Source organism: Chiloscyllium punctatum, chromosome 24, assembly GCF_047496795.1.
Source record: "Chiloscyllium punctatum isolate Juve2018m chromosome 24, sChiPun1.3, whole genome shotgun sequence".
Lineage (NCBI taxonomy): Eukaryota > Metazoa > Chordata > Chondrichthyes > Orectolobiformes > Hemiscylliidae > Chiloscyllium > Chiloscyllium punctatum.
Genome location: NC_092762.1, coordinates 57,583,057 through 57,607,805, shown reverse-complemented (window position 1 = coordinate 57,607,805; position 24,749 = coordinate 57,583,057). Strand labels below are relative to the sequence as shown.

Sequence of the window (24,749 nt, the reverse complement as noted above, 5' to 3'; positions counted from 1 at the left end):
TGCACACACCCTGATGTCTGATTGGTCTGGTTATTAACAAAGTTGGTTATCAGTTACTGATAGAACATGGGGATTGGGGCTCTCTCATCAAAATTTAGCCAGAAGTCTTCACATGTAGAGCAATATCCCGTGTTCTTGTCATATGAAGGATGATATTAGTTCATTTATTATACTAAATATATTGAAAGCAGTTGCTCTGTTTTTGTTCCAGAATCTGAATCAAAACCCAAGGACTCTATTGCCAAAGTTTTATGGACTTTATTGTGTCCAGTCTGGTGGCAAAAATATCCGAGTGGCAGTGATGAATAATGTGTTACCACGAGTAGTGAAGATGCATTTGAAGTATGATTTAAAAGGTTCAACTTACAAACGGAGAGCTTCAAAAAAAGAGCGTGAGAAATGCAGGCCAACATTCAAAGACCTGGACTTCATGCAGGATTTCTCAGATGGTTTATTATTAGATGCAGACATGAATAGTGCTCTAATTAAAACCCTGCAGAGAGATTGTCTGGTAAGGCTAGAATCTGTGTTATAGAGCTTTAAGTGAAAAAGGTAATATGACTTAACAACAGTAATGTTCTAGTATAGGCTCAATGCATAGAGCAAGGAACTGATTTAGAAAATACATTTTTAATGATTTGATGAAATAATACTCAGGAAAGATGAAGAACATGAATGTCCAAATGTGCAAGAGACAGAAAAAAAGCAATTAAATTAAAGAAGATTTCTTTAAGGGAGATCTGGCACCACCATAGAAGTTATGATTTGAGTGGCTGTGAATGTTACCGTCCAGAATGATCATTCTTTTGGAATGGGGAATAATAACTAAAAATTGGAATGAGTATTTTTCTAACACACTTCTAAATCTTTGACTCAATTGTCTAATGAAAAGTTTATCTGACCAAAATATTTCTTGGGGAGATATGGTGTACCTTTGATTTAGTCACTGTATATTTTAAAATATTTTAATTCTTGTTTGATCAATTTTGCGTTGTCAGTCAAGTTTTCAAGGATTGTTTGACTTCCCCTCATTCCTGTTTGGTGTGCCATTAATTATTGTCAATTCTGTCTTCCCTGTGATACTAATAGGTGCTTGAGAGCTTTAAAATCATGGATTACAGTTTGTTGTTAGGAGTTCACAATTTGGACCAAGCAGAACGTGAAAGACAGGCTGAGGGATTACTAAGTACCTCTGATGAGAAACGACCAATTGCACAGAAAGCTCTATATTCCACGGCCATGGAATCTATTCAAGGTGGAACTTCACGGGGTGAATCGATCGACACGGATGATACGTATGTAACATATTTTTAAAAAGTCTTCATTTTAACTTATAGTTTGCAAATGACAGAGCATGATATTAACTTGAACTTGTTTTTATCAACTGCTGTTGAGTACATGCAATATGAATCAAACTTGAAACCGTATTGTTGAATTAAAGGCCTTAATTCTGAGCCTTTAAAAGATGTCCCCTCCTATACCAATGAGAATTCCTATTTGTCTTCCCCACACTCTCAACCTAACAGCTAAATGGTTAAATAGTTTTGTTTTACCTAAATTCATTTTGAGATCGATTATTTAAACTTCAACATGACTTTTGTCCAAAGTTACTTGTTAGAATCATAGGCCCCAGCCTTGTTGACGTATCATGGTGACATTGCTGGGAATTGTATGAATAGCTTAATGACAGTCGAGATAGGTAAGATCCATGTGTCAAGAGAAGACCACTAGAAACATCTTTTAGCATTAAATGGTCTATTACAATTGAATGCTTAATGAGGTGATCTGCACTTGCATATTGAAGAAATTGTGGAAACTAATTGACAATTAGGTTCAAGTTTTGTAACTGAAGAAGTAAGTCCAGAAAGAAATATATTTTCTGTAACTGTGAGAAATTGGTCTCATTTGTTCATTACTGTAAAGTGTTACATTATTAGGTTATAACATAGCATTTACATTTTCTCCTCTTTGTGTTAGGATGGGAGGTATCCCTGCCATAAATGGCAAAGGAGAGAGACTTCTCTTGTACATCGGTATAATTGACATTTTACAGTCTTACAGGTAGGCATTTGTTTCATAGAGCAGAATAGAGTTTGAATGGTTTTTCATTTTAACATTCTGTATTATTAAAAATATAATACAGATCACTGGTTTTGTTAATTTTATTTTCTCTTTTAGATCCTGTCCAGTTTTTGAGTGTAGATTTGTATGGCCTCCAGTACCTCACTAAGTAGCCTTCATTTGAGTTTGGCGATTAAAAATCGTGCAAAGTGACTTAACAGCTAAGCTTAATTTTGTCCTTATGATACTTCAAGCAGGAGTTGCTGGATAGCAGTAAAATGCTGGAAATGTGGAACTGTTTTGTTAGCTTAATCCAGAATTCGATGACTACACTACATCCCAGTTGCTGAATGTCAACCTGGGAAAAATTGCCACATCAGAGGTGCAAAGAGCCATCGAGAGCCTGAAGGACAGCAAGGCACTTAAGATTGCTGAGATACCATTAGAGCTACTGAATCATGACTAAGACACTCTCACAACAGATTTGTTCAACACTACCTGGATCATGAGATGGTGAGGAAATTTGAGGAGATAAGGAAAATCGTCAAGCTTCCATTAAACTGGAACAACTGGACCTGGCAAGATCTTCAGCACAGTGCTCCTCAACAGATTGAAAGCAGAAGTAGATGTAACATTTGTGAAGATCAACAAGGTTCCTAAGTTGGCATTCAGTCTAGATTACGAAAAGCCATTTGTTACTAATTTTTTTGATTTCGAGAAGGCTTTTGATTGCATCCATTGGAAGTCATACTGGTCCCTTTCAAAGCAGTATGGCATGCAGGAATGGTGAATTTGTTTCTTCAAAGCCTTGTACCCCAACTCCAGCTATCGCGTTAAGATCAGCTCTGGCATGGCAGATGACTCCTTCAGAGAATTATGGTAAGGTTGTGCACACTTCATGGTTATTGATTTCATCATGAGCAAAGTGATTATAGATGCAGACTTTAACATCTTGTGGCAACGACACCAGTTGATAAAACTGGATTTTGTAGATGACATCATCTTGTTCACTGAAGAATCAATGACCTACCAAGACATGACCACAAGTCTGTAGCGCAGTGGCATCAAAGCTGGTCTGTTCGTCTGTTGTGAGAAGATCAAGACGATGATCGCTGGCTTGCAACGAGCCTCCCCTCCTAGTTAACATTGGACCCCAGAATATTAAAGACGTAGATCACTTTCTCTTCCTAAAAAAGGAAGGGTGTTATAGCGATTGACATCCATACAAGAAGCAGCAAAGCAACATAAGTTTTCCAATCATTCGCATGATGTGGGCATTTAACACCACCAACACTTACATGAAGCTGCAACTCGATACACCTGATGTAATACCAAGTGCAGTCTATGCTAACGGGACATGGAAGAGAACAACAAAGGTGCCATATAAATTAGGCAACTTCCAGCAGCGTTGCCTACATAAGATCCTGGGTATTCATGTGGAAAGATCACCAATTAAGGGACCATGCAGAACAGGTCAGAGGTGCCAATAGGGCATTGTGATAGGTGGTATGTCGTGCCAGAGTGACAGTTAAATAGACAGGACCAGACTGGAAAAAAAACTGAATTAACAAAGAAGATTTGGTGAAGTATATTTAAGAACTATTTTTAAATTAATTCATGGGATGTAGGAGTTACTGGTTGGTCACCATTTATTGCCCTTGAGAAGATGATGAGGTGCCTTCTTGAACTGCCACAGTCCACTTAGCGTAGGTAGACTCACAATAATGTTTAGAGGGAGTTCTAAGATCTTGACTGTGTCAATGAAGGCATAGCAGTGTGTTTCCAAATTGGGATTGAAAATAGTTTGGAGGGGAACTGGTCGGTGATGGTGTTCCATGGGTCCGCTGCCTTGCCCTTCCAGATGTTATTGGTCGTGAGTTTGGAAGATGCTGTCTAAGGAGTCTTGGTAAATTCAAGAGTGGGACAGTATCAGGACTGGAGTGAAAGGAATTGAAATAAGCTGGTGGCAGAGTGCCATATGGGACCACAGGGTCTAAGAGAGGAACTAAGTGAAGGAGTCCAGCTGCTACTTTCACCAAGGATAACTAGCTGCAGTCATACAACTGGGGACCTTACCCATCTGTGTAAATTAGATCCTCATTGGTTTTGCAAATTAGCCACTAAGGGCTGATGGCAATTTTCATTTCTCCCTATTCGTATTCTTCCTAAACCTTAGCTTGTTCTATTAGTGCTGTTATTGGAAATCAGATTTAACACTGAAGAGAGTGAGCATATCTATTGCACTGAAGAAATTGTAATATTGGCAATTGTAGCAGACCTGTGCAACTGTATGATTTCACAAAGGAATGTGATTAATGTTCATATAATCTGTTTAATAATACCCCTTGAAGTTAAAGGGAGCAGTTCCCTGTTCTTCAAATAGTGTTCTGGGATCTCTGTGTTCATTTCAAGGGATACCTAGATTTCATGTCATCTATCAATGCAGCAGTTCCATCACTGAAATGTCAGATTATATGCTGATGTCTATTTAATACTTAAAGCCACAATCTCTTTCTGTTCTCACAAAAGTGCTAAAGTTTATTTTAGTTTTGAAGGATGTTTTCCATCTTAACTTAAATAGATTGAGATTTAATAAAAACTAATGGTAATCTCATTTACAAATGTTTATTTTTCAGATTAATCAAGAAATTAGAACACACTTGGAAAGCACTTGTTCATGATGGTGTAGGTTTTCATCTTAAAATGCTTCAATAGAAATATTTCATATCAACGCTACACTCTATGGTAACATTTCCTGTATACTGATAAAAGTACAGGCAATCATGGGTAACCAGTTGCAACTTTCAGTTGGAGCTCTGGTTTTGCATCCAGGATTTCATTTTTAATTATCTCCTGATTGTCAAACAAAATGTAAAAATAAAACTAAAAAATCTTCTGAAATATTTTAGCACAGAGAAGAAATAGCGCACATGCATACAAAGTGTTCATGTCTTTTTGGTACCTTGGTGCCTAATAGTTAACTATTTTAATGATTTGATTGTACAACTCTGCAGTAGTTATTTATAACTGGTTTAACTTTAAGAATAGCTACTCCTTTACAAAAATGTAACAGTTGACTGATATTATCATTCCTGTTTGATTTTACAGGATACTGTGTCAGTGCACAGGCCAAACTTCTATGCTGAAAGGTTTTATAAATTTATGAGCAACACTGTCTTCAGAAAGACATCATGTAAGTAAGGATTATGCTGTAGTTAGAGACAGTCTTTCATTCTGGTAGAGTCATAGCCATACAGCCATAGAGATATATAGCACGAAACAGACCCTTCAGTCCATCTTGTCATATTTGTAAGCAGTTTGATCATATCCCTCTAAACTATTTCTATTCACATACCTATCCAGATGTTTTTTAAGTGTTGTAATTGTACCAGTTGCAACCACTTCCCCTAGCAGCTTATTCCACACGTGCACCATCCTTTGCATGAAAGAATTGCCCCTTAAGTTCCTTTTAAATCTTTCCCCTCTCACCTTAAACCTATGCCATCTAGTTTTGGACTTGCTGACCTCTGGGGGAGGGGGAAAAAGGCCTTGTCTATTTACCCTGACCTCAGTCTCTGGCCCTCCAGGGAAAATAGCCCCAGCCTTTTCAGCCTCTCCTTACAGCTCAGACCCTCCAACCCTGGCAACATCCTTGTAAATCTTTGCTGAACCCTTTCATGTTTCACAACAAACAAAAATTGCTATGAAATGATTTAGAAAGGTTTTTTTAAAAGAACACTCAGATCACTGTGGAATCCACATGTTCCGCAGCCCAGCAGTATCTTGCCTGAATGACTATTTGTTATGCTTGAGTTTGGACAGAGAGGCAACAGATAGTTTTACTATCTAGATGTGCCAACTAAACTTGATCTTATTCAAATATATCCATCTCCAAAAGAGGATGGCTAACAGTTACCTATCCTTGATGGGAAACAGGGAGGCTGATCTAATGTCCTATTTCTGCAGTACAGATATTAGCACAGGATCAGAATCAAGCTTGTTCATTGGTATGGTATACTTCACCACAATCTGATACATTTCTCCACTGAAAAATAACTGATTTTACTGAAGTAGGTATTATCACATTCTTCAGAAATATCAGAAGGTGTTTCATGCAGGATTAGTGACTTTTCTAGACTTCAGTAAATATAATGCAACTGTTTTGCATGCAGCAAGATCTAAAGAGGATTGATCTTGGCTTTTGTTGAAACAAGAATCTTGATTACACCATGTCCCAGTACAGTACAGTGGCATAGAGTCTTTAAGCATGATTTATGTTAAACTTGATGTCTGATTTGTCTCATTCATTGACGTTCATTTAGCATTTCAATTTCATAACACGACAGCCTTGAAGTCGTCCCCATCCAAAAAAGGACGGGCTTCTCTTCCAGTTCCTAAATATATTGGTCCAGGGCAAGCGTTTTCTGCCAGTCAGATTCCTACAGAAGATGAAGATAAACGGTATGACCTGCGGGGAGCCAGGAGCTTCCCAACTCTTGAAGATGAAGGTAATTGCCCCTACAACAAAATCCCTTCAAATTTTTATTTTTCATCAATAATTCTTTTCATAAAAATGTAAGAAATATATGCAGGCCCCACAGTACCTTGAGCTTGATCTGCCAGCCAGCAGGGCACACTGGTCTTTTGCCAGGATTCCATTTTCATGCCATATTACCATATCCTTAATATTTTTGGACTTTGAAAGAATGATTGATCTCAGCCTTGAGTACATTTGGTGACTGAGTATCCATAGTCCTCTCGTGTAGGTTCACAGTCCTCAGTGAAGAAATTTGGACTCCTCCTCGGACTCAAAAAAAAAAATACAGTGGAATCCCTGTATAACAGATGTGGTTATCCACGGTTTACCGCAGCCTGAAAATATTACATGGAACATTCTAGAAATAATTCCAGGGGCTGCTGGGGAGGTAAATTTCCAATTTAAATGATAAGGTTTGCTCTTATCTGCGGTTTTGGGGATCTGCAGTAAGTCTTAGAACATATCACCCACATATACAGGGTGGGGGGTGCATACCTGTACCTATCCCGAGACTATTCCTCCCGGTTCTAGAATTTTCAATCGAGGAAACAACTTCTCAGAAATTACCGTGTCAAATTCCTTGAGAATTTTACCTGGTTATGTGTTCTACTAGTACTGACTGTGTAATGTCATGTTGATTTCTTTCTTTCTCTTGTGAAAAACGTTGAGATAAAGAAGTATGGTATGACAGTAAAATAAGTTTCATAAAATATACATTATACTGGGGAGGGATAAAAAAATCGTTCTTATCTGTCAAGTCTGTTTCAAAATTGAGATGCCTATTGCACAAAACTATTTAAAGCACTGGAGAATTAATTTTGGGAAGGGAATGTTTGGGAACATCTGGAAGATTCTTTTCTGACCCCTTAAACAATCAAAACTGGCTGAAAAGATCACAAACTTTTAACTTTGTCGTTTTTCTAAGATGTGATTTCTTGCTCCACCAGGGCTTGAGATACCTGTTCTTTGAAGATGCGCAAAGTGTCAACATTCACCAAAATGAGACAGTAACTTGTCCATAGCTTACAGTCTTTTGGAATTAACAATTAATCAAGCCTTGTCCTTACGTAACTTGTTTGCTGTGATTGTGACTTCTTGGCATTGGTCATGAAGAATGATGAATTTAAAGAATTAGTTAATGAATTAAGAGCTAAAGTATCAATTTTTATCTTTTAACTAATTCCTGATTTTCTTTCAATGTAAAGTATAAGTGCACTTCTGGTGTTGATTCCGTTCAAATGAGAATACCAGTGTACTGAAAGTTAAATGCCATTTACCATTTTCGCTCAATTTCCAGAACATAGAGTCATAGAGATGTACAGCATAGAAACACAGATCCTTCAGTCCAACCTGTCCATGCCAACCAGACATCCCAACCCAATCTAGTCCCACCTGCCAGCACCCAGCCCTTATCCCTCCAAACCCTTCCTATTCACTTACCTATCCAAATGTCCCCTAATGTGTGGGCAGCACAGTGGTTAGCGCTGCTGCCTCACAGCGCCAGAGACCCGGGTTCAATTCCTGCCTCAGGCGACTGACTGTGTGGAGTTTGCACATTCTCCCTGTGTCTGCGTGGGTTTCCTCCGGGTGCTCCGGTTTCCTCCCACAATCCAAAGATGTGCAGGTCAGGTGAATTGGCCATGCTAAATTGTCCCTAGGGGGTAAATGTAGGGGTATGGGTGGTTTGCGCTTCAGCGGTTCGGTGTGGACTTGTTGGGCCGAAGCGCCTGTTTCCACACTGTAAAGTAATCTAAAAAAAATGTTGCAATTGTACCAGCCTCCACTACATCCCCTGGTAGCTCATTCCATACATGTACCACCCTCTGCATGAAAGAGTTGCCCCTCAGGTCTCTTTTATATCTTTCCCTTCTCACCCTAAACCTATGCCCTCTAGTTCTAGGCTCCCCCACCCCAGGGAAAAGACTTTGTCTATTTATCCTATCCATGCCCCTCATGATTTTGTAAACCTCTATAAGATCCATGACCTCTGCTCCAGGGAAAACAGCCCCAGCCTGTTTAGCCCCTCTCTGTAGCTCAGATCCTCCAACCCTGGCAACATTCTTGTAAATCTTTTCTGAACCCTTTCAAGTTTCACAACATCTTTCTGATAGGAAGGAGACCAGAATTGCACGCAATATTCCAACAGTGGCCTAACCAATGTCCTGTACAGCCGCAACATGACCTCCCAATTCCTGTACTCAATACTCTGACCAATAAAGGAAAGCATACCAAACGTCGTCTTCACTATCCTATCTGCCTGTGACTCCACTTTCAAGGAGCTATGAACCTGCACTCCAAGGTCTCTTTGTTCAGCAACACTGCCTAGGACCTTACCATTAAGTGTATAAGTCCTGCTAAGATTTGCTTTCCCAAAATGCAGCACCTCATTTACCTGAATTAAACTCCATCTGCCACTTCTCAGCCCATTGACCCATCTGGTCCAGATCCTGTTGTAATCTGAAGTAACCTTCTTCGCTGTCCACTACACCTCCAATTTTGGTGTCATCTGCAAACTTACTAATTGTACCTCTTATGCTTGCTTCCAAATCTTTATGTAAATGACAAAAGTTAGAGGACCCAGCACCAATCCTTGTGGCACTCCACTGGTCACAGGCCTCCAGTCTGAAAGACAACCCTCCACTTCCACCCTCTGTCTTCTACCTTTGAGCCAGTTCTGTATCCAGCATCTAAATCTATTTGCAAAAATTTGTTCTCCTTCACTCCTAGCACAAATGATCTCATCTGTAAATTTGCAGGTGATTATGATAATACCTATGTCCGGGACATTAATGAAGGTAGTTAACAGCAAAGATTCTAACACTGATCCCTGAGAGAGATCTCTAATCAGTGGGTGGCATGGTGGCAAAGTGGTTAGCACTGCTGCCTCACATCACCAGAGACCCGGGTTCAATTCCTGCCTCAGGCAACTGTCTGTGTGGAGTTTGCACATTCTCCCCATGTCTGCGTGGGTTTCCTCCCACAGTCCAAAAATGTGCAAGTTAGGTAAATTGGCCATGCTAAATTGCCCGTAGTGTTAGGTGAAGGGGTAAATGTAGAGGAATGGGTCTGGGTGGGTTGCGCTTTGGGTCGGTGTGGACCTGTTGGGCCAAAGGGCCTGTTTCCAAACTGTAAGTAGATCTTACAGCTATGAATGAAAGTATTCTACGAATGGGCATACAGTTAAACCTTAATTCTTTGTAACCACTTTACACTGATTCCACAAAATTCTTGCCTGCACAGTTGCTTATTTTGAGGTCTCTGAAAATATATATTGACAGTGCCACCCGCTAATTAGTAAAAGGATTTTAGTAGGTTCTGGGACACAGTCAATTTTATCAGTGTCTGTTGTTTCTGCCTAAATTAACTTCCTGATCTACATTAACTTAAAAAACATCCCTTATGATCAATTCGACAATCCTAATTGCAGTTGATCTTAGACTGATTGGTCTACACTTCTCCTAATCTGATGTGTCTTGCTTTTATGAAAATTAAAACTATATAAGCATCCTTGCAATTCAAGGAAACAGTCCCTGTTACTAGTGAAGTGTTGGTAAGGAGATGTTAAAACAAGTGCCCCAGTTCTTGAATCACTTTGTGTGCATGTCATTTGGACCCAGCATCCTGATTTATTTTAATTTTATGCATTTTGCATGTTATGTAAAGGATGACCAGAAAGCAGTTATATAGTCACAACATTGAGCTGAATAGGGTTCCTCATCACTCATTTTTAATTGAGACGATTTATCTTCATGCTGTCATAGGATAGTGTTTTCTTCTGATGGCGTTAGTAGTTATTTTTAATTTGCAACTTTTTTTAGGATTATTGGGCCGGCCAGATCTCCTTCCTTGCACTCCCCCTTCATTTGAAGAAGCAACTACAGCTTCTATAGCAACAACTCTATCATCAACAACATCCTTGTCAATAACAGAACAGTCACCATCAGAAAGCTCAGAGCATCATCACCGCTACAGGTAAGTAGCGTGAATTTGAATCTTTTGGGTAGATTTAGCTTCAGTAACTAATCCATCTGTCTATCTGTATATTTTATGCTTCAGAAAATATCATTAATATCATTTTTGGCTGTTTCTAATGATGATTGTAATACAGCTCAGTGGCTATTCCTTTCTTCACCTTGTTAGCAGGCACTCTCTGTTGTCTATTGTACTGTTATAACTACCAGACCAGGTGTTCATATGGCAGTCTGAATGACTGTTACATGTCTTGAGAAAAAGTGCATCAGAAAGCACAATACTTACAAAATATATCTCATGCTTTTTCAAATTTTCTCCTCCTCTTTAGACTTCTTACCTGTTTACATCAGTGTCAATTAAAGGTTTCCTTAATCTGTCTCCTATTACATATGTGATGTCAATTCATGTTCTTATTGTCAGTAATTCATAGAATTATATATCTCAACTCTTGTGAGATGTACCAAAAAATGTAAATGCCAAGGTCATAATTCACGTAAGCTTTGGAGCCCCCAGACAGAGCTCCTTAGTTGATAGTAGAGATTTTAATATTAGTTATTGTTGAGTTTTCTTCATGTTAATTCAAGTTGTGGAATTCTTTTGCAAGTCCTCCCTTTATTATAGAATGTTTAGTCCCCTAATTTATAGCAAGTTTTGAGAAGATTTGTAGGTCAGGTTGAGGTTCTGGATGTAGATTTGCTCGCTGAGCTGGAAGGTTCATTTCCAGACGTTTCGTCTCCCTATTAGGTAACATTTTAAGAAGCCTGGAGGCCCACTGAAGATGTTATCTAGTAGGGTGACAAAACGTCTGGAAATGAACCTTACAGCTCAGCGAGCAAACCTACATCCCCTAATTTATCTTTAGAATCGTAAGGTCTTAAATGGGGATGTTTGCTAATGATTGCACAGTGTTCAAGCACCATTCGTGACTAATCGAATACTGAAGCAATACATGTTCAACGCAACAAGACCTGAACAATATCCAGGCTTGAGCTGGCAAGTAACATTCAAATCGCCTAAATACCAGATAATGATCATCTCCAGAGACAAACTAATCACTGTCCATTGACATTCAATGATGTTACAATCACTGCATTCCTTACTATCAATATCCTGAGGCTTACTGTTGACCAGAAACTTAACTGGATACTCCACTTAACTACAGTGATGACCACAGCAGGTCAGAGGTTAGGCAATTAACTTATCAAAGTCTGTCCAACATCTACAAGTCAGGAGTTTGACGGAATGCTCCCCATTTGCCTGGATGAGTGCAGCTCCAGCAACGTTCAAGAAAGTTGACATCATCCAGAAAAAAACAACCTGCTTAGTTTGCACCACATCCATAAATGTTCACTCCTTCCACCACGAGCGCTCAGCAGCTGCAGTGTATACCAGCTGCAAGATGCACTGCAGTAATTTATCAAAATTCTTTTGACAGCACTTTCCAAATCCAGGACCAATACCATCTAAAATGACAAGATTCTTGTGAACTTAACTGCCTGCAAGTTCTCTTTCAAACCATTCGCCATATATTGCTATTCCTTTAGTGTCATTGGGACGAATTCTGGAATTACCTCCATAGGGCTTTGTAGGTTTACTACAGCACATATAGTCATACAGCACAGAAACAGGCCCTTCGATTCAACCAAGCAATGTCGAATGTAATCCAAATCTAAATAGTCCCACCTGCCTGTTCCTGGCCCATATACCTCCAAACTTTTCCTATTTATGCATCTATCCAAATGTCTTTTAAACAGTGCATTTGTACCCACACCCAACACTTTCTCAAGAAGTTTATTCCATGCACGATCCACCCTTTGTATTTTAAAAAAAAAGATTTCCCGCAAGATTTTTTAAAAATCTCTCTTCTCTCACCTTAAAAATGTGCCCCCTAGTCTTGAAATGCCATCATCCTAGGAAAAAGACAACTACAATTAACTCTATCTATACCTCTCATAATTTTATAAACTTCTATCAGGTCACCTCTCAACTTCCTACGATCTAGTGGGAAAAGATCCTAGCCTATCTAGCCTTTCTTATGGACTGCAGCAGTTCAAGAAACAGCTGACCACCGTTTCCTGAAGGGCGATCAAGGATTGGTAGTAAATGCTGGCCTAGTCAGCAATGCTCACATTCTTACGAGTGAATAAAATATTAAATTGTTGTCTCATATATGTAATCTACTTGTGTACTTTTTTTTGTTTTATTCAAAGTAAAACAGCAATGTGCATTCATATTTCACTTTATACCTACTAAAGTATCTAAAGATGCCTCGCAAGATTATCATCAAACAAAATTTAGCACCATATATGGAGATATTCAGAAATATACTTAAAAGCTATGTCAGTGATTTTAATGTAATTCTCCTATTAAATGCACAGAGAGGTTGAGGGAAGGAATTCTCGAGCTTGGAGGCCATTTTGTGATTTATCGTAGAGTCATAGAGATGTACAGCATGGAAACAAATCCTTCGGTCCAGCCCCTCCATGCCGACCAGATATTCCAACCCAATCTAGTCCCACCTGCCAGTACCCATCCCATATCCCTCCAAACCTTTCCTATTCATCTCCCCATCCTAATGCCTCTTAAATGTTGCAATTGTACCAGCCTCCACCACATCCATGGCAGTTCATTCCATACACATACCACCCTCTGTGTGAAAATATTGTCCCTTAGGTCTCTTTTATATCTTTCCCCTCTCACCCTAAACCTATGCCCTCTAGTTCTGGACTCCCCGACCCCAGGGAACAGACTTTGCAGATTTACCCTATCCATGCCCCTCATAATTTTGTAAACCTCTATAAGGTCGCCCCTCAGCCTCTGATGCTCCAGAGAAAATAGCCTTAGCCTGTTCAGCTTCTCCCTATAGGTCAAATCCTCCAACCCTGGCAACTTCCTTGTAAATCTTTTCTGAACCCTTTCAAGTTTCACAACATCCTTCCAATAGGAAGGAGACCAGAACTGCACACAATATTCCAACAGTGGCCTAACCAATGTCCTGTATAGCCGCAGCATGACCTCTCAACTCCTGTACTCAATACTGACCAATAAAGGAAAGCATACCAAACGCCGCCTTCACTATCCTATCTACCTGTGACTCCACTTTCAAGGAGCTATGAACCTGCACTCCAAGGTCTCTTTGTTCAGCAACACTGCCTAGGACCTTACCATTAAGTGTATATGTCCTGCTAAGATTTGCTTTCCCAAAATGCAGCACCTTGCATTTATTTGAATTAAACTCCATCTGCCACTTCTCAGCCCATTACACGTTTATGTTTGTATTTCACTTAATTTAAAATTTATTATTTTTGCCTTTTACATCAACTCAAAATTATCATTTCTCATTTACTAGTAGTGAAGGTCATTTGAAAAATGATAAATCTCATAATATGATAGTTTGTCCAATGTTGCATTTTAGCACAATGTACTTTAAAGAAAAGAAAAACAGGCATTTGTGCAGTGCTTTCATAACTACCATATGTCTCAAATGAAGTACCTTTGAAATGTCGTCACTCTTAGGAAACGTGGCAACCAAGTTGCGTGTTGCAAGTTCCCACAAACAGTCATGTGACCAGTTGATTAGTTTTCTGTGATGTTATTTGAGGGATAATTATTGACCAAGACACTACAGCTAATTGTCCTGCTCTTCAAAATTGTGTCATAGGATCCTTTACATGTACACAAATAGATAGTTTAATGTTTCTTCCCTCAGTACTGTGCCGTGATGCCTGTGCTCAAGACTGGGAGTGGGAATTAATCTCCGAACCTTGTGACTCAGTGACCAGAGTCCCAAAAACTCATCTCCATGGCTGATACTTGATTGTTTTGCATATAGACCTGTTTATGAACTGATGCTGTCCGAAGAGGGCAATTGTATGTTTAAGTTGAGACCTCATGGTTCTATGTAGACAAATGTCTTTTAGTATACGTGGCAAGTTAATGTCCATTATATTTACTATTTGTTCTCTTTATTTCCTATCTGGTTAGGAAAGCAACACTATCATCAGCAGCAGATGTTGGGTGAGAATCAGTATTGCTCATTTTCCTTTTATATTGCTATTTTCTATGTTGTCTGTTAAGCTGAGGGTTGTGCCAATGAATGGGATACATGGGTGGGTGTTATATAACTAGTTACCACTATGATCAAGATGAGAGTTGTCACATCAATCATAGCATGGAGCAATTCATTTGGGTATGGCTTATAATTTGGCCACACTATACACCATTACAAAATATCCAATCCGACCTGACTTAGGTATTACAAATAATTCATGTAACACCAAATAAAGTTCTCCTGCCTATCCAGCTGTTTCTGTACTCCCTAATTAACCTCACTCCATAGCTCTTCCCAATGGTAATTTTATTCCCTTTATAAGTTACTATTGAATCTGCTTCCGCCACCTTTTCAGGGAGTGTATTCCACATCTCAATCACATCCAAACAAGAGCAGATATTCTCTGGATGCCACTTATTCTTTGTTCAAGCATTGTTTAATTGGACATAGTTTGATCACATGACTTTAGCTTGTTGCAAACTTGTAAATCACAGTGGCAGTGACAGTGACTTGCTGAAGAAAAATTGATGACTTTACAATTTGTTTCTGCAATAAGCCTGTAACCTCAATGAATTAGATTTGTTGTTGATATTTTCTAATCAGCCTGTTCAGAGATGTTACATATTTCTGGAGTAGGTGGGACTCCAATCCAGATCTCCTGGTTCACACATAGGGACAATATCTCAACGTCTCTTCCAGTTGGATTTTCATAGATTGAGAAAGAACAGGTTAAAAAAAATTGGTTTACTGTACAATCCCATCTTAGAGTGGTGTTTCATGTCTTCTATCCTGCCACACACCCCCCAATTCACCTATGAAATTTCTTAAGAGAGCTTGTCAAAAAATCCTTTGATCTATTCCAAGAAATACCTAGGGAATTATTTCTGGCATTCACTCCCAACCCCACCACAAAGACAGGCCATCATGTAACACATGATAACCCATTTACTTCATTCTGTGGATTTTTGGCCACTCTTGGGAACTCCTCCTTCTCCTTTTGAATTTTTTTTTTTGCTCAACTTATACTGACCATGTACCAACAATTATTCACAAGGTATTTCTGCACAATTTGATAATACTTAGAAAAAAAAATTAAGTTTGCAATAAACCAAACAGCCCTTCTTTCTTGAATTGCCTGTCCCAGGGGGCAGGAACATTTTGAGTAGAGAGGCACACTAGTATATAAAAGCAGTGTGGAGGTCAGCCATTCTAATAAATTAATAGTGCTTGGTAATACAAAATTTTGAGTATTACGGAGAGTCACGAGGTTGAAGCTTTTTGTTTTGTATTCATTGGGATAAATGTGAAATACCGAATTTTAAACAGAAGTAACAATTTATATTCTGGAAGAGAAAGATACTGATTGATTTTGTCAAGGCATTCCCATGGATAAGCCACCAGGGAACAGTAGTCTCCAAACCTTTGGTTTGAATTCAAGAAAGACATGCTGACTCTGATTGCGATTGGGAATGCACTAGGGATCTGCTGTACTCCAATTTCTGTTCAATTGAAGAAGGCCCAGTGCCTGTACTTGTTCCTTTTTTTAGCAGAGGACAGGGTGCTACTGTAGTTTTGTAGTTTTTAATAATCATAAATAAACCATGTTGTGAACCTGACTCATTATCTTAATTTGGTCGTTGTTCTAATACTTAGCACGCTTGAAATTTTTCGCAAGTATTGTCCAGTTGCTGAATTGCATTCAAAGTTAACACTATTGAGAGTCTTTCAAGTATGGATTGATTGGTTGTGGTTGCTACTCTGCCTCTTTCTAACAGCTGAAAGGATGTATTGATTGATACAATCCATCAGTGATTAGGATGTGTGTACTACATTCCCAACATCACAATGACATTAAAATTCATGTACCACCTCACATACTGGTGTGGTACGTGAATTTCAGTATCAGTGAGATGCTGGATATGTATCATTTTTGACTTATGGCACTGTCTAGTTAGTGGAAAATACCACTTGTATTGCTACTGCATAGTAGTAGCATGAAATGATTAACTTTGTCTGTGCTCAAGCTTTTGGGATTCCTTACTCCAGGGTAATTTGAAGTGGACTGAGCTCTTTTCAGGATCAACAGTGATAACCTTTGGTTCGTTAAATAATTTGACACTAATCAACACTTTTTTTTTTCTCATGTATAACAAGTATAAATTGTTCTTCCCCCTTTAAATTTTGGTATTCTTGTATCTATACTAATGAGTACAAGATGAAAAGCTTCAATGGCATATTTCCCTTTTTCAGGAATACTCAAGTTTTTGTATCTGAAACACAAGTACGCAGCTACTTATCTAAGATGCCACTTAGTCTCTTTCATCGTCTCTGAAATTAATTCATTGAGAGAATAAATAATTTCTTTCTGCAATACAATAATTTAAAACGCAGAATGCTGATTTGAAGCAGCAGCTTTTCAAATTGATTTCTTACTCTTAATGTCACAGTCATAGGCACAAAGTATAAAAGGTGACCATTGAGCTTATTGCACGTCACAGTGTCATATTTTCTTCAAGCTTCAAGTGGAGAGAAAAGAAACCAAAAACAAAAAAAAATCTATAGTGTTCATCTTAACAAAGTTAACTAGAGATTTTAAAATATCTTGTAAATCCTTTTACTGCAGTACAATTTGGAAGCCTGTAATTGTTCAATCACAAAACAGTTGAGGTGGTTGGAAGTTTGTTAGTTTCCTTTGACACACTCATCTTTTGAAAAATTTGGCAGTGAGTGAGGTACAGTTTTACAATAGCAGCTGCCTATTGCTACCTTGCTCGTGTGCTGTCATTGATGATGTGAACTATGCTGAGACTGAAATCATCCAATATCTAGATGTATGCTTCCAGCATCCGATGCTGGTTAATGACCAAAATTGAGCCCAAGCTGTTTCATCCTGCTAGCCCCCAATCTCTGGATTTGTATGGCATTGTTCTACACTGATTTTCCAATTTAAGCTAACAGGGAAATTTGAAATAGAATGCAAGAACACAGTCTTAATCAAAAGATATCTTTGTAAAGTTATTTATAATTTCACTGATATAAAATTCAGGAAAAAGTACAAATATGTCAAGAATCCTTCTGCTAATTTTTTTTCTCTTCTTAGATCTGATGAGATAGTCACAGAAGCTGGCCTCCAGCAGGTCACTGTTGAGCTGGAGGCAAAGTCCAGTATCGAAACTGAGCATACAGCTGAGGAAGAGGCAACAGAAGAGGAAGAGGATAAAACGTTAGTATGTGTTTACTGGGCATACCCCAATGTTATGATGTTATGCATACCAAAGCTCAGATTACTCAAGTAATATTGGCAGTTAGAATTTCTTTTCCCTTAGGATAGATAGTTCAGAACCAAGTCACCATTCTTGATCATCTTCATGAAAGAACCAGCTAAACAACTTTGAGTTAAATGCATATTAATAAATGTGCTTAATTGTTTAGAGCATTGGCTCATATTTAGAGATTGAGTAGACTGGGTCTGTACTCATTGAAATTTGGAAGAATGGGGGAGTATCTTATAGAAATATATAAATTATGATGGGAATAGATACGGTAGAAGCAGGGAGATTGTTTCCACTGGTGGATGAAACTAGAACTAAGGGTATAGCCTCAAAATAAGGGGGAGCAGATTTAGAACTGAGTGGGCGGTACGGTGACACAGTGGTTAGCACTGTTGCCTCACAGCGGCAGAGACCCGGGTTCAATTCCCGCCTCAGGCAACTGTCTGTGTGGAGTTTGCACATTCTCTCCGTGTCTGCATGGGTTTCCTCCGGGTGCTCCCGTTTCCTCCCACAGTCCAAAAATGTGCAGGTTAGGTGAATTGGCCATGCTAAATTGCCCGTAGTGTTAGGTGAAGGGGTAAATGTAGGGGAATGGGTCTGGGTGGGTTGCTCTTCGGTGGATCGGTGTGGACTTATTGGACCGAAGGGCCTGTTTCCACACTGTAAGTAATCTTGAGCAGGAACTTCTTCACCCAAATGGTTGTGAATCTGTGGAATTCCATGATGAGTGAAGCAGTTGAGGTTCCCTCATTGAATGTTTTTAAGGCAAATATAGATTTTAGAACAGTAACATGATTAAGGGTTATGGTGAGTGGGCGGGTAAGTGGAGCTGAGTCCACAAAAGAATCAGCCATGATCTTATTAAATACCAGAGCAGGCTTGATAGGCTAGATGGCCAACTCTTGCTCCTACTACTTACGTTCTTATTCAGAAGGAAGTTAGAGATTGAATGCAGATTAATTTCGACGTGGAAAGGGACAGGACTGAGGCAGTCAAGAATGTACTGTGCAATTCTTTTTGTTTTCCGTAATCCTGCTTCTCTTCTTTTCCTGGTATGTTGATGACTGTGTATCAGTGCTACTTTCTGTCCTTATCTAGAACTGTAAAAATTCATAAAAAGTTCTTCCAGTTTCTACCCATCTCCTGCACAGAGGCAATCTCTGATACTTTGTTCCCCTCCCTGGCCTTCTCTTGGGATAGACTGTCAACAAATAATTATTATAAGCCATCCTGTTTGTTTTGCGATCATTCAACCACGTACTTAAATCAGACCATTGTTGAGGACAGTTATTATATTGTATATACTTGGGTAAAGAGAGGTTTTAATAAGGCTACTCAGCCCATCCTTTCAAACTGGCTCTGAAAGAAAAGTCACTGAGCCCCATTCTTACTCCTTTCTGAAATTTGTCCCAAATTCCTGGAAAAAAAAACTCTTCCCTTCTATGGCGCATGCTTTTCTTAATTTACTCAAGAACTGCTGCCTTTCTGGGAATTGAACCCTGGTCTCTGCAAGTTGAGCAGATGCAAAAAAAAACCACTAATGAGTAAATCCATTCATGTGCTTTTTGATTATTTTGCTGTTGTGCAGTTTATATGTTATTCAATTTAAAGCTGTCCTGCCGAATCAAACTTAACTCTTCTTGCTTTTGTGGCAGACCTTTTTCCCTGTCACACTGAAAAAAAAGACTGAAAAATCTGATCACTTCAGAATTTTCCACAGGCCAGTAAGTTTTACTTCTGCAGGACAAATGGTATTGCATAACTGTTGGTGAGCCATCAAACACACTTTAACCATTTGAACTAGTTGCACTCAACAGTAGAAACAAGAATTGGAATTTAAAATTTGTTCATTCCACCATCTATCAGCTTCACTCATTTGATTCTTGGTTATAATGCACAATGTTAAATTGTTGGCTTTAAAGAGTTTCTATGAAAGGGTAAACCATTTTCACTCACTTGTGTATTAATCTTGCCCATCTTTAAAAATGCTGATTTGGTTCCTGTTCAAAACTGGTATGTTTGCAAAATATTAAGTATAATTGTGAATGTAAACAAATGCATATTCAGGTTTTAGTGCAGTTGTGCATCTTTTTGTCTGAATTTGACTGAAGTTTTCAAAGTGTGATTTGAGACAAATGTCCTTGAACAAGCTAATTTGATCAAAGTAAAACTAAATTTGGAAGTCTAATTTCTTTATCTATGTAGTTTCTTGATTGTACCACAATGTAACAATATGTTAGTATACTGTCCTTATGTTTGATCTGGGTATGTGGTAATGTACTGTGAGGATATATTCGCATACTAACCCTAGTACCCTGTTCACTTATGCCCTGTACATTGTACATTCCAATGTACATTGTCTCCAGCATTATAACTGCATCTGTATTTGCAAATTAGTACTTTACTCCTATTTGTGTGTGTGGGGAGATATGATCTATAAAACCAAGAGAGTCCTTCACTTGGATTTCTAGTTGTTTTTCATGTTCTTCAGGGATTGATGTAAGCCCCAATACTGTTCACTGTTTTTGTAGAATGAATTGAGCATTAGGACATTTAAGTATAATTCAGTGTATGCATGTATGTCTGCAGGAGGTCTCTTTTGAACCTTTCAAATAAGAATCTTTACATTTTAGGGAAGTTCCTTCGGCATCTGCACGTACAAGTTCCACTGTTACATTGGAAGCAGACACTGTGAGCCAAATCTCGGAGGCAGCTAGCCATGCATCTGAGGAGGCAGAAGATGATGAGGAGGAGGAGGTTCCAGCATCAGATATTTATTTTGTGAGTATAACAACCCTCTACCTTTTCATAAAGAATATTTTGAAATGAATGTGGGAGAAATATCTTCAGACAATGATATAATGTAAAAAGGAATTTTATCTGTTGAGCAAATCTCTTGCAATAGGAAGTTAATACTTTTTCCAAAATTAATATTTTAAGAATAACATCCACAATGCTTTATCTGTTTATTAAGGGTCATATTTGTATGTACCTGAATTACTTTTGTATTTATTAGTTCAAAAGTGACAGTATAACTTAGGAAACAACTAAAACCTGCAAGTGCAAATGGGGAAGACCTCTCTTGAAAGGCATCTCACATAAATTTGAGCCAGGTGATAATACCTCCAGGCTAAGAATTGGTTTGTCCCCTCTTTTCCTTACAAAGTGATGATATCAGGTGCATTTGAATCAGTGAATCACTTTCCTTAAACTACACCATGCATCAGAGTTTGCATCAAGTTGATAGACTTAACTAACTTCAGTTTGCCTTCTGCAGTAGTGGAGTCCTTGAGAAACTTTTGGATTGGGTAGGTAAAAGGAAATCTAAACCAATCTGAAAGACTCTATATGTTTTAGACTTAACAAAACTGCATGTTTTTGTGCAGCTGCTGTTACAGAACAAGGCTCCAGTGAAATTTGCTTTGTTTTTATCTAGAGTTTACATCTTTCACGGGTCTTTATTCATATCACAGCTCCCAATCTAGCAGTATAGTGCCCAGATCAACTCTCATTTGATGAATAGTTGAGTTGTTTATGAGAAGTATCTGGTATCTAAATATCTTCTAATCAATCTGTTCAGAGATGTTGCACATCTCTGGAGCAGGTGGGACTAGAACACAGGCCTCATCATCAGAGGCAGGGGTGCTACCTCTGGGCCACAATAGCCCCAAGTTTTTGTATCAACTATATTCCATATGAAGGCTTAAATTGTACATGTCTGATGGCCAATATTTGACTGTCCTATTTGGAGGATTGGGTGTAAACCCAAGTCTCTTTGGTTTTGAAATGGTTCCAAGGTGATGTGCTTGGTGGATGTATGAAACAGAGAAAACTCACTTTAGTAGACTTAATAATCTCATGTCTAAGATAGGCCAGTATAGGTCTTTACTGAGAACAACAATTTAATGGGACCTAGAAAAGTCAATCAGCTACTCGGATATTTTTCTCAATAATTGTTTTGTTATGCTAGTTCTGTGAAACTTCAGACACCCACTGAGTGAGGTTAATTATTTGTGCAAAACCATTAATTATCATTTTAAAGTCGAAAAGCTAATTGTTAGGTGAGTTTTGCATTGTGGCTTCCTTGTAGGGATCATAGTTGAAAATGTATTAATTCTTTCTTCCTTTAGTCTTCACGCTTTACCATTTGTCAACAGGCAATCTAATTTCTCCAATACCCTTAACCTTCTAACGATCTTGATTCCTCCTTTAATCTTCTTTCTGCCTAGTTTTACGAAGGAGTGAGCAGGCCCTTCCTTTGGCAATTAGGTTAAATTGACAGCCACTTTTTATTTTGTTGAGAAAGTGTAGAAAGGGGTACTGCTCAAATGAGGCAGATTATTCTCTCCCAAGTGCCCTAGTTTCTGGATGACCGTGTTTGCAATTAACTTAAAGAATTAGAGTTAAGTAAAGATTAATGTTATAACTAGGTTCCTAGGTTGTTTTTACTATGATCTTACTTTACTTTTTGTTAACATTATCACTTTGCATTTCTGTTTTTCTTTGTCTTTTTCATTTGCATTGTTTTAATATTTTTCTTTTCACCATCACTTTCACCTTTTCCTGTTTGTGTCATGCTTTTATCACACCATCCAGTTTATGGATGGAAACTACTGGATTTACTCTCCGCAACGCAGTTTTTCTCGAGCTACTTCAATTTCCAATGAGAGTGTAAGTGGTTCTTATAACTTAAAGGTTCTCCTATAGTGTTGCTGAATTGATCTTCCATCACCTGTTTTGTGTTCAGCTAAGTGTTCCTAATTTTAGTTTTAATATTGTTATATATCCATATTGTCTTTATAGAAAGTTTGAAACTTGTTTTCAGTCCATACAAGTTCGTAGTGAAAATAGACCTGAACAAAATAAAGGCAGAAATATTTCCATTCCAGAAAATAGTTGCTATTTCAACACCAAAGTTAGTCTGTCATTAAAGTTAGCTTAGCAAAATTCTGTGATGTTGAAGTTAGAAGGAAAGCAAGATTGTTCCCAAAGGTATATAGTAATTCAGTTGAGTTTGTTTTTCCCATATTCACAGCTACATTTCGTCAGATCAACAATAGGCCCCAGTAGCTGGTGGAGGATGTAGGGCCTGGGACATGTTTGGTGAGGGGAATTTGCTGTGGGACAACCATTTCCTGAATAGCCATCTTTGCCCCACCCACTAATCTCTGACCAAAAGAGAGGCTGTTAGGGCTTAATAGATAGCCTTCATGGATGGATGCATGTCCATTTGTCACTGAACAAGCCTGCAATGGCATGGAGAGCCCTTTGGCCACTGGATGGAGAGACTGTTCTTGCCACTGATAGAATTCCATACTGCATTCCAGCCATATCTTTTTTTTTCCCATTTATTTTCCTCCCTGTTACCATCTCCCAATCTAAGGGCCCGATTAAGTACCAGCCTCCATCATTTTACTTTCCTACATATATTTAACATAAAAAAAAAAGCAGGTAGAGTTTGGTGATGTAAAAGCGAGATGTTGTTGAAATAGGATTTCTGATCTATCCTTAGCTGAAAGATATCATAGTTCTCAATCCAGTATTTTAGCTGGCAGCATTACTTCTGGCAACACATTGGGTCATAGTTGTTATTATTACAATGTCCTCTTTATCAATTCTTATCTGGGTTAGACAATAGAAGAGGTTTATTTTGCCAGTAGTTAGCAAATATTTCAGATTTGAAGTGATGAGCTAATTATGGCATCTTACTAAAATACATAAGTGACAAAATATCCAATGTATTGGTAAAATGGTTAATTAGCTATATTCAGATAGCTTGATTAAGAAATTGCCATGAATGTTGTTAAAACATAAAATGACATGTGCAAAAGTGTATTTTTTTCTCACATGTTTGCTGTTCCTACCCTGAAGATGTTGATACCTCCTTTCAAGGGTATCATTGCCACAGAACAAATTGCAATATATGATTGTTGACATACAACGTCATCAGCCCTGTTGGACCACAGTGATTCAGCAGGCGTTTTGATCACATTCTTCAATTCTGTTCTCACATAGTGTGTCACGTGCATGCACATTTTCAACTCCTCTCCACTTCTTCGTGCATACACTCTCCTCACTCATTGCATCCATCAGGGGTCACCAGATAGTGACGCAAATCTGATTTATTCTATCCCCATCTGTCTCAAATCTAGGCATGACTAAATTAGTTCACCTATTAGCGTTGCTGAGATCAGCTAACCTAGCAAAGCCTGTAGTTTGAGTGCTTTTGCAAGTGAGAAATTTGATAAACTTATTTCTCCTTTCTAAGCAAGAATTTATAAAAGAATTATAGTTTGCAAATGAGAAAGAAAATCTGTATTGTAAAGATTTAACTATCTTTTGGGAGTTTCAGTTGTATCTGTTAACAACTAGTTCCTTCATGCCAGTAATTTTCTTTCCAAGAAATAATTTCTAATTATTGATGTTGATTTCCATTGGGGTAATATTAGTTGACTGAAATGGAAAACGTGGTAAAAAAATTTAGTACCTTGATTGGAAAAGATAAGATTAATTTCAACTTGAACATAAGCTAGACTTAATATTAATGGTTTTGTACAATTTTATTGCAGTTGTCAAAATAAGACAGAATACAAATTGCTTTTCCTTTTCTTAAGACAGTTCCAAGCCTGCTAGAATTCAGCGTTTTGTGGGGATAATTTGCAAAACCCACTATACCATGAAATGGCTTCATTGCTGTCAGCAGTGCTGCTGACATGTTCTATTTTATTCTTCTTATATTCATACTCTAGATATATATGTAACATATGACCTGTTTTTCACCAGTTACTGCCTTTCGTCTTTCTCCCTTTTTTGCTTTCCATTATTTCTGTTCTGCCTGTGTCTTCTTGACTCCACC

The 24,749-nt window shown here is 38.3% G+C and overlaps 1 protein-coding gene across 4 annotated transcripts in view; it reads left to right on the top strand.

The window, feature by feature from the left end:
- LOC140494573 (phosphatidylinositol 4-phosphate 5-kinase type-1 gamma-like) overlaps positions 1-24,749 on the top strand; it is a 97,453-nt gene that overhangs the window by 63,991 nt on the left and 8,713 nt on the right. For 2 of the 4 annotated variants that reach the window (XM_072593905.1, XM_072593904.1), the window contains exons 7-16: positions 212-511; positions 1,090-1,295; positions 1,978-2,061; positions 4,698-4,746; positions 5,170-5,254; positions 6,384-6,569; positions 10,417-10,570; positions 14,555-14,587; positions 17,722-17,844; positions 20,527-20,674. In XM_072593905.1, the coding sequence (XP_072450006.1) occupies positions 212-511; positions 1,090-1,295; positions 1,978-2,061; positions 4,698-4,746; positions 5,170-5,254; positions 6,384-6,569; positions 10,417-10,570; positions 14,555-14,587; positions 17,722-17,844; positions 20,527-20,674 (1,368 nt within the window). Of the gene's footprint in view, positions 1-211; positions 512-1,089; positions 1,296-1,977; positions 2,062-4,697; positions 4,747-5,169; positions 5,255-6,383; positions 6,570-10,416; positions 10,571-14,554; positions 14,588-17,721; positions 17,845-20,526; positions 20,675-22,489; positions 24,743-24,749 lie in introns of those variants that run through there. The other 2 variants (XM_072593902.1, XM_072593903.1) reach the window with 2 other exon arrangements.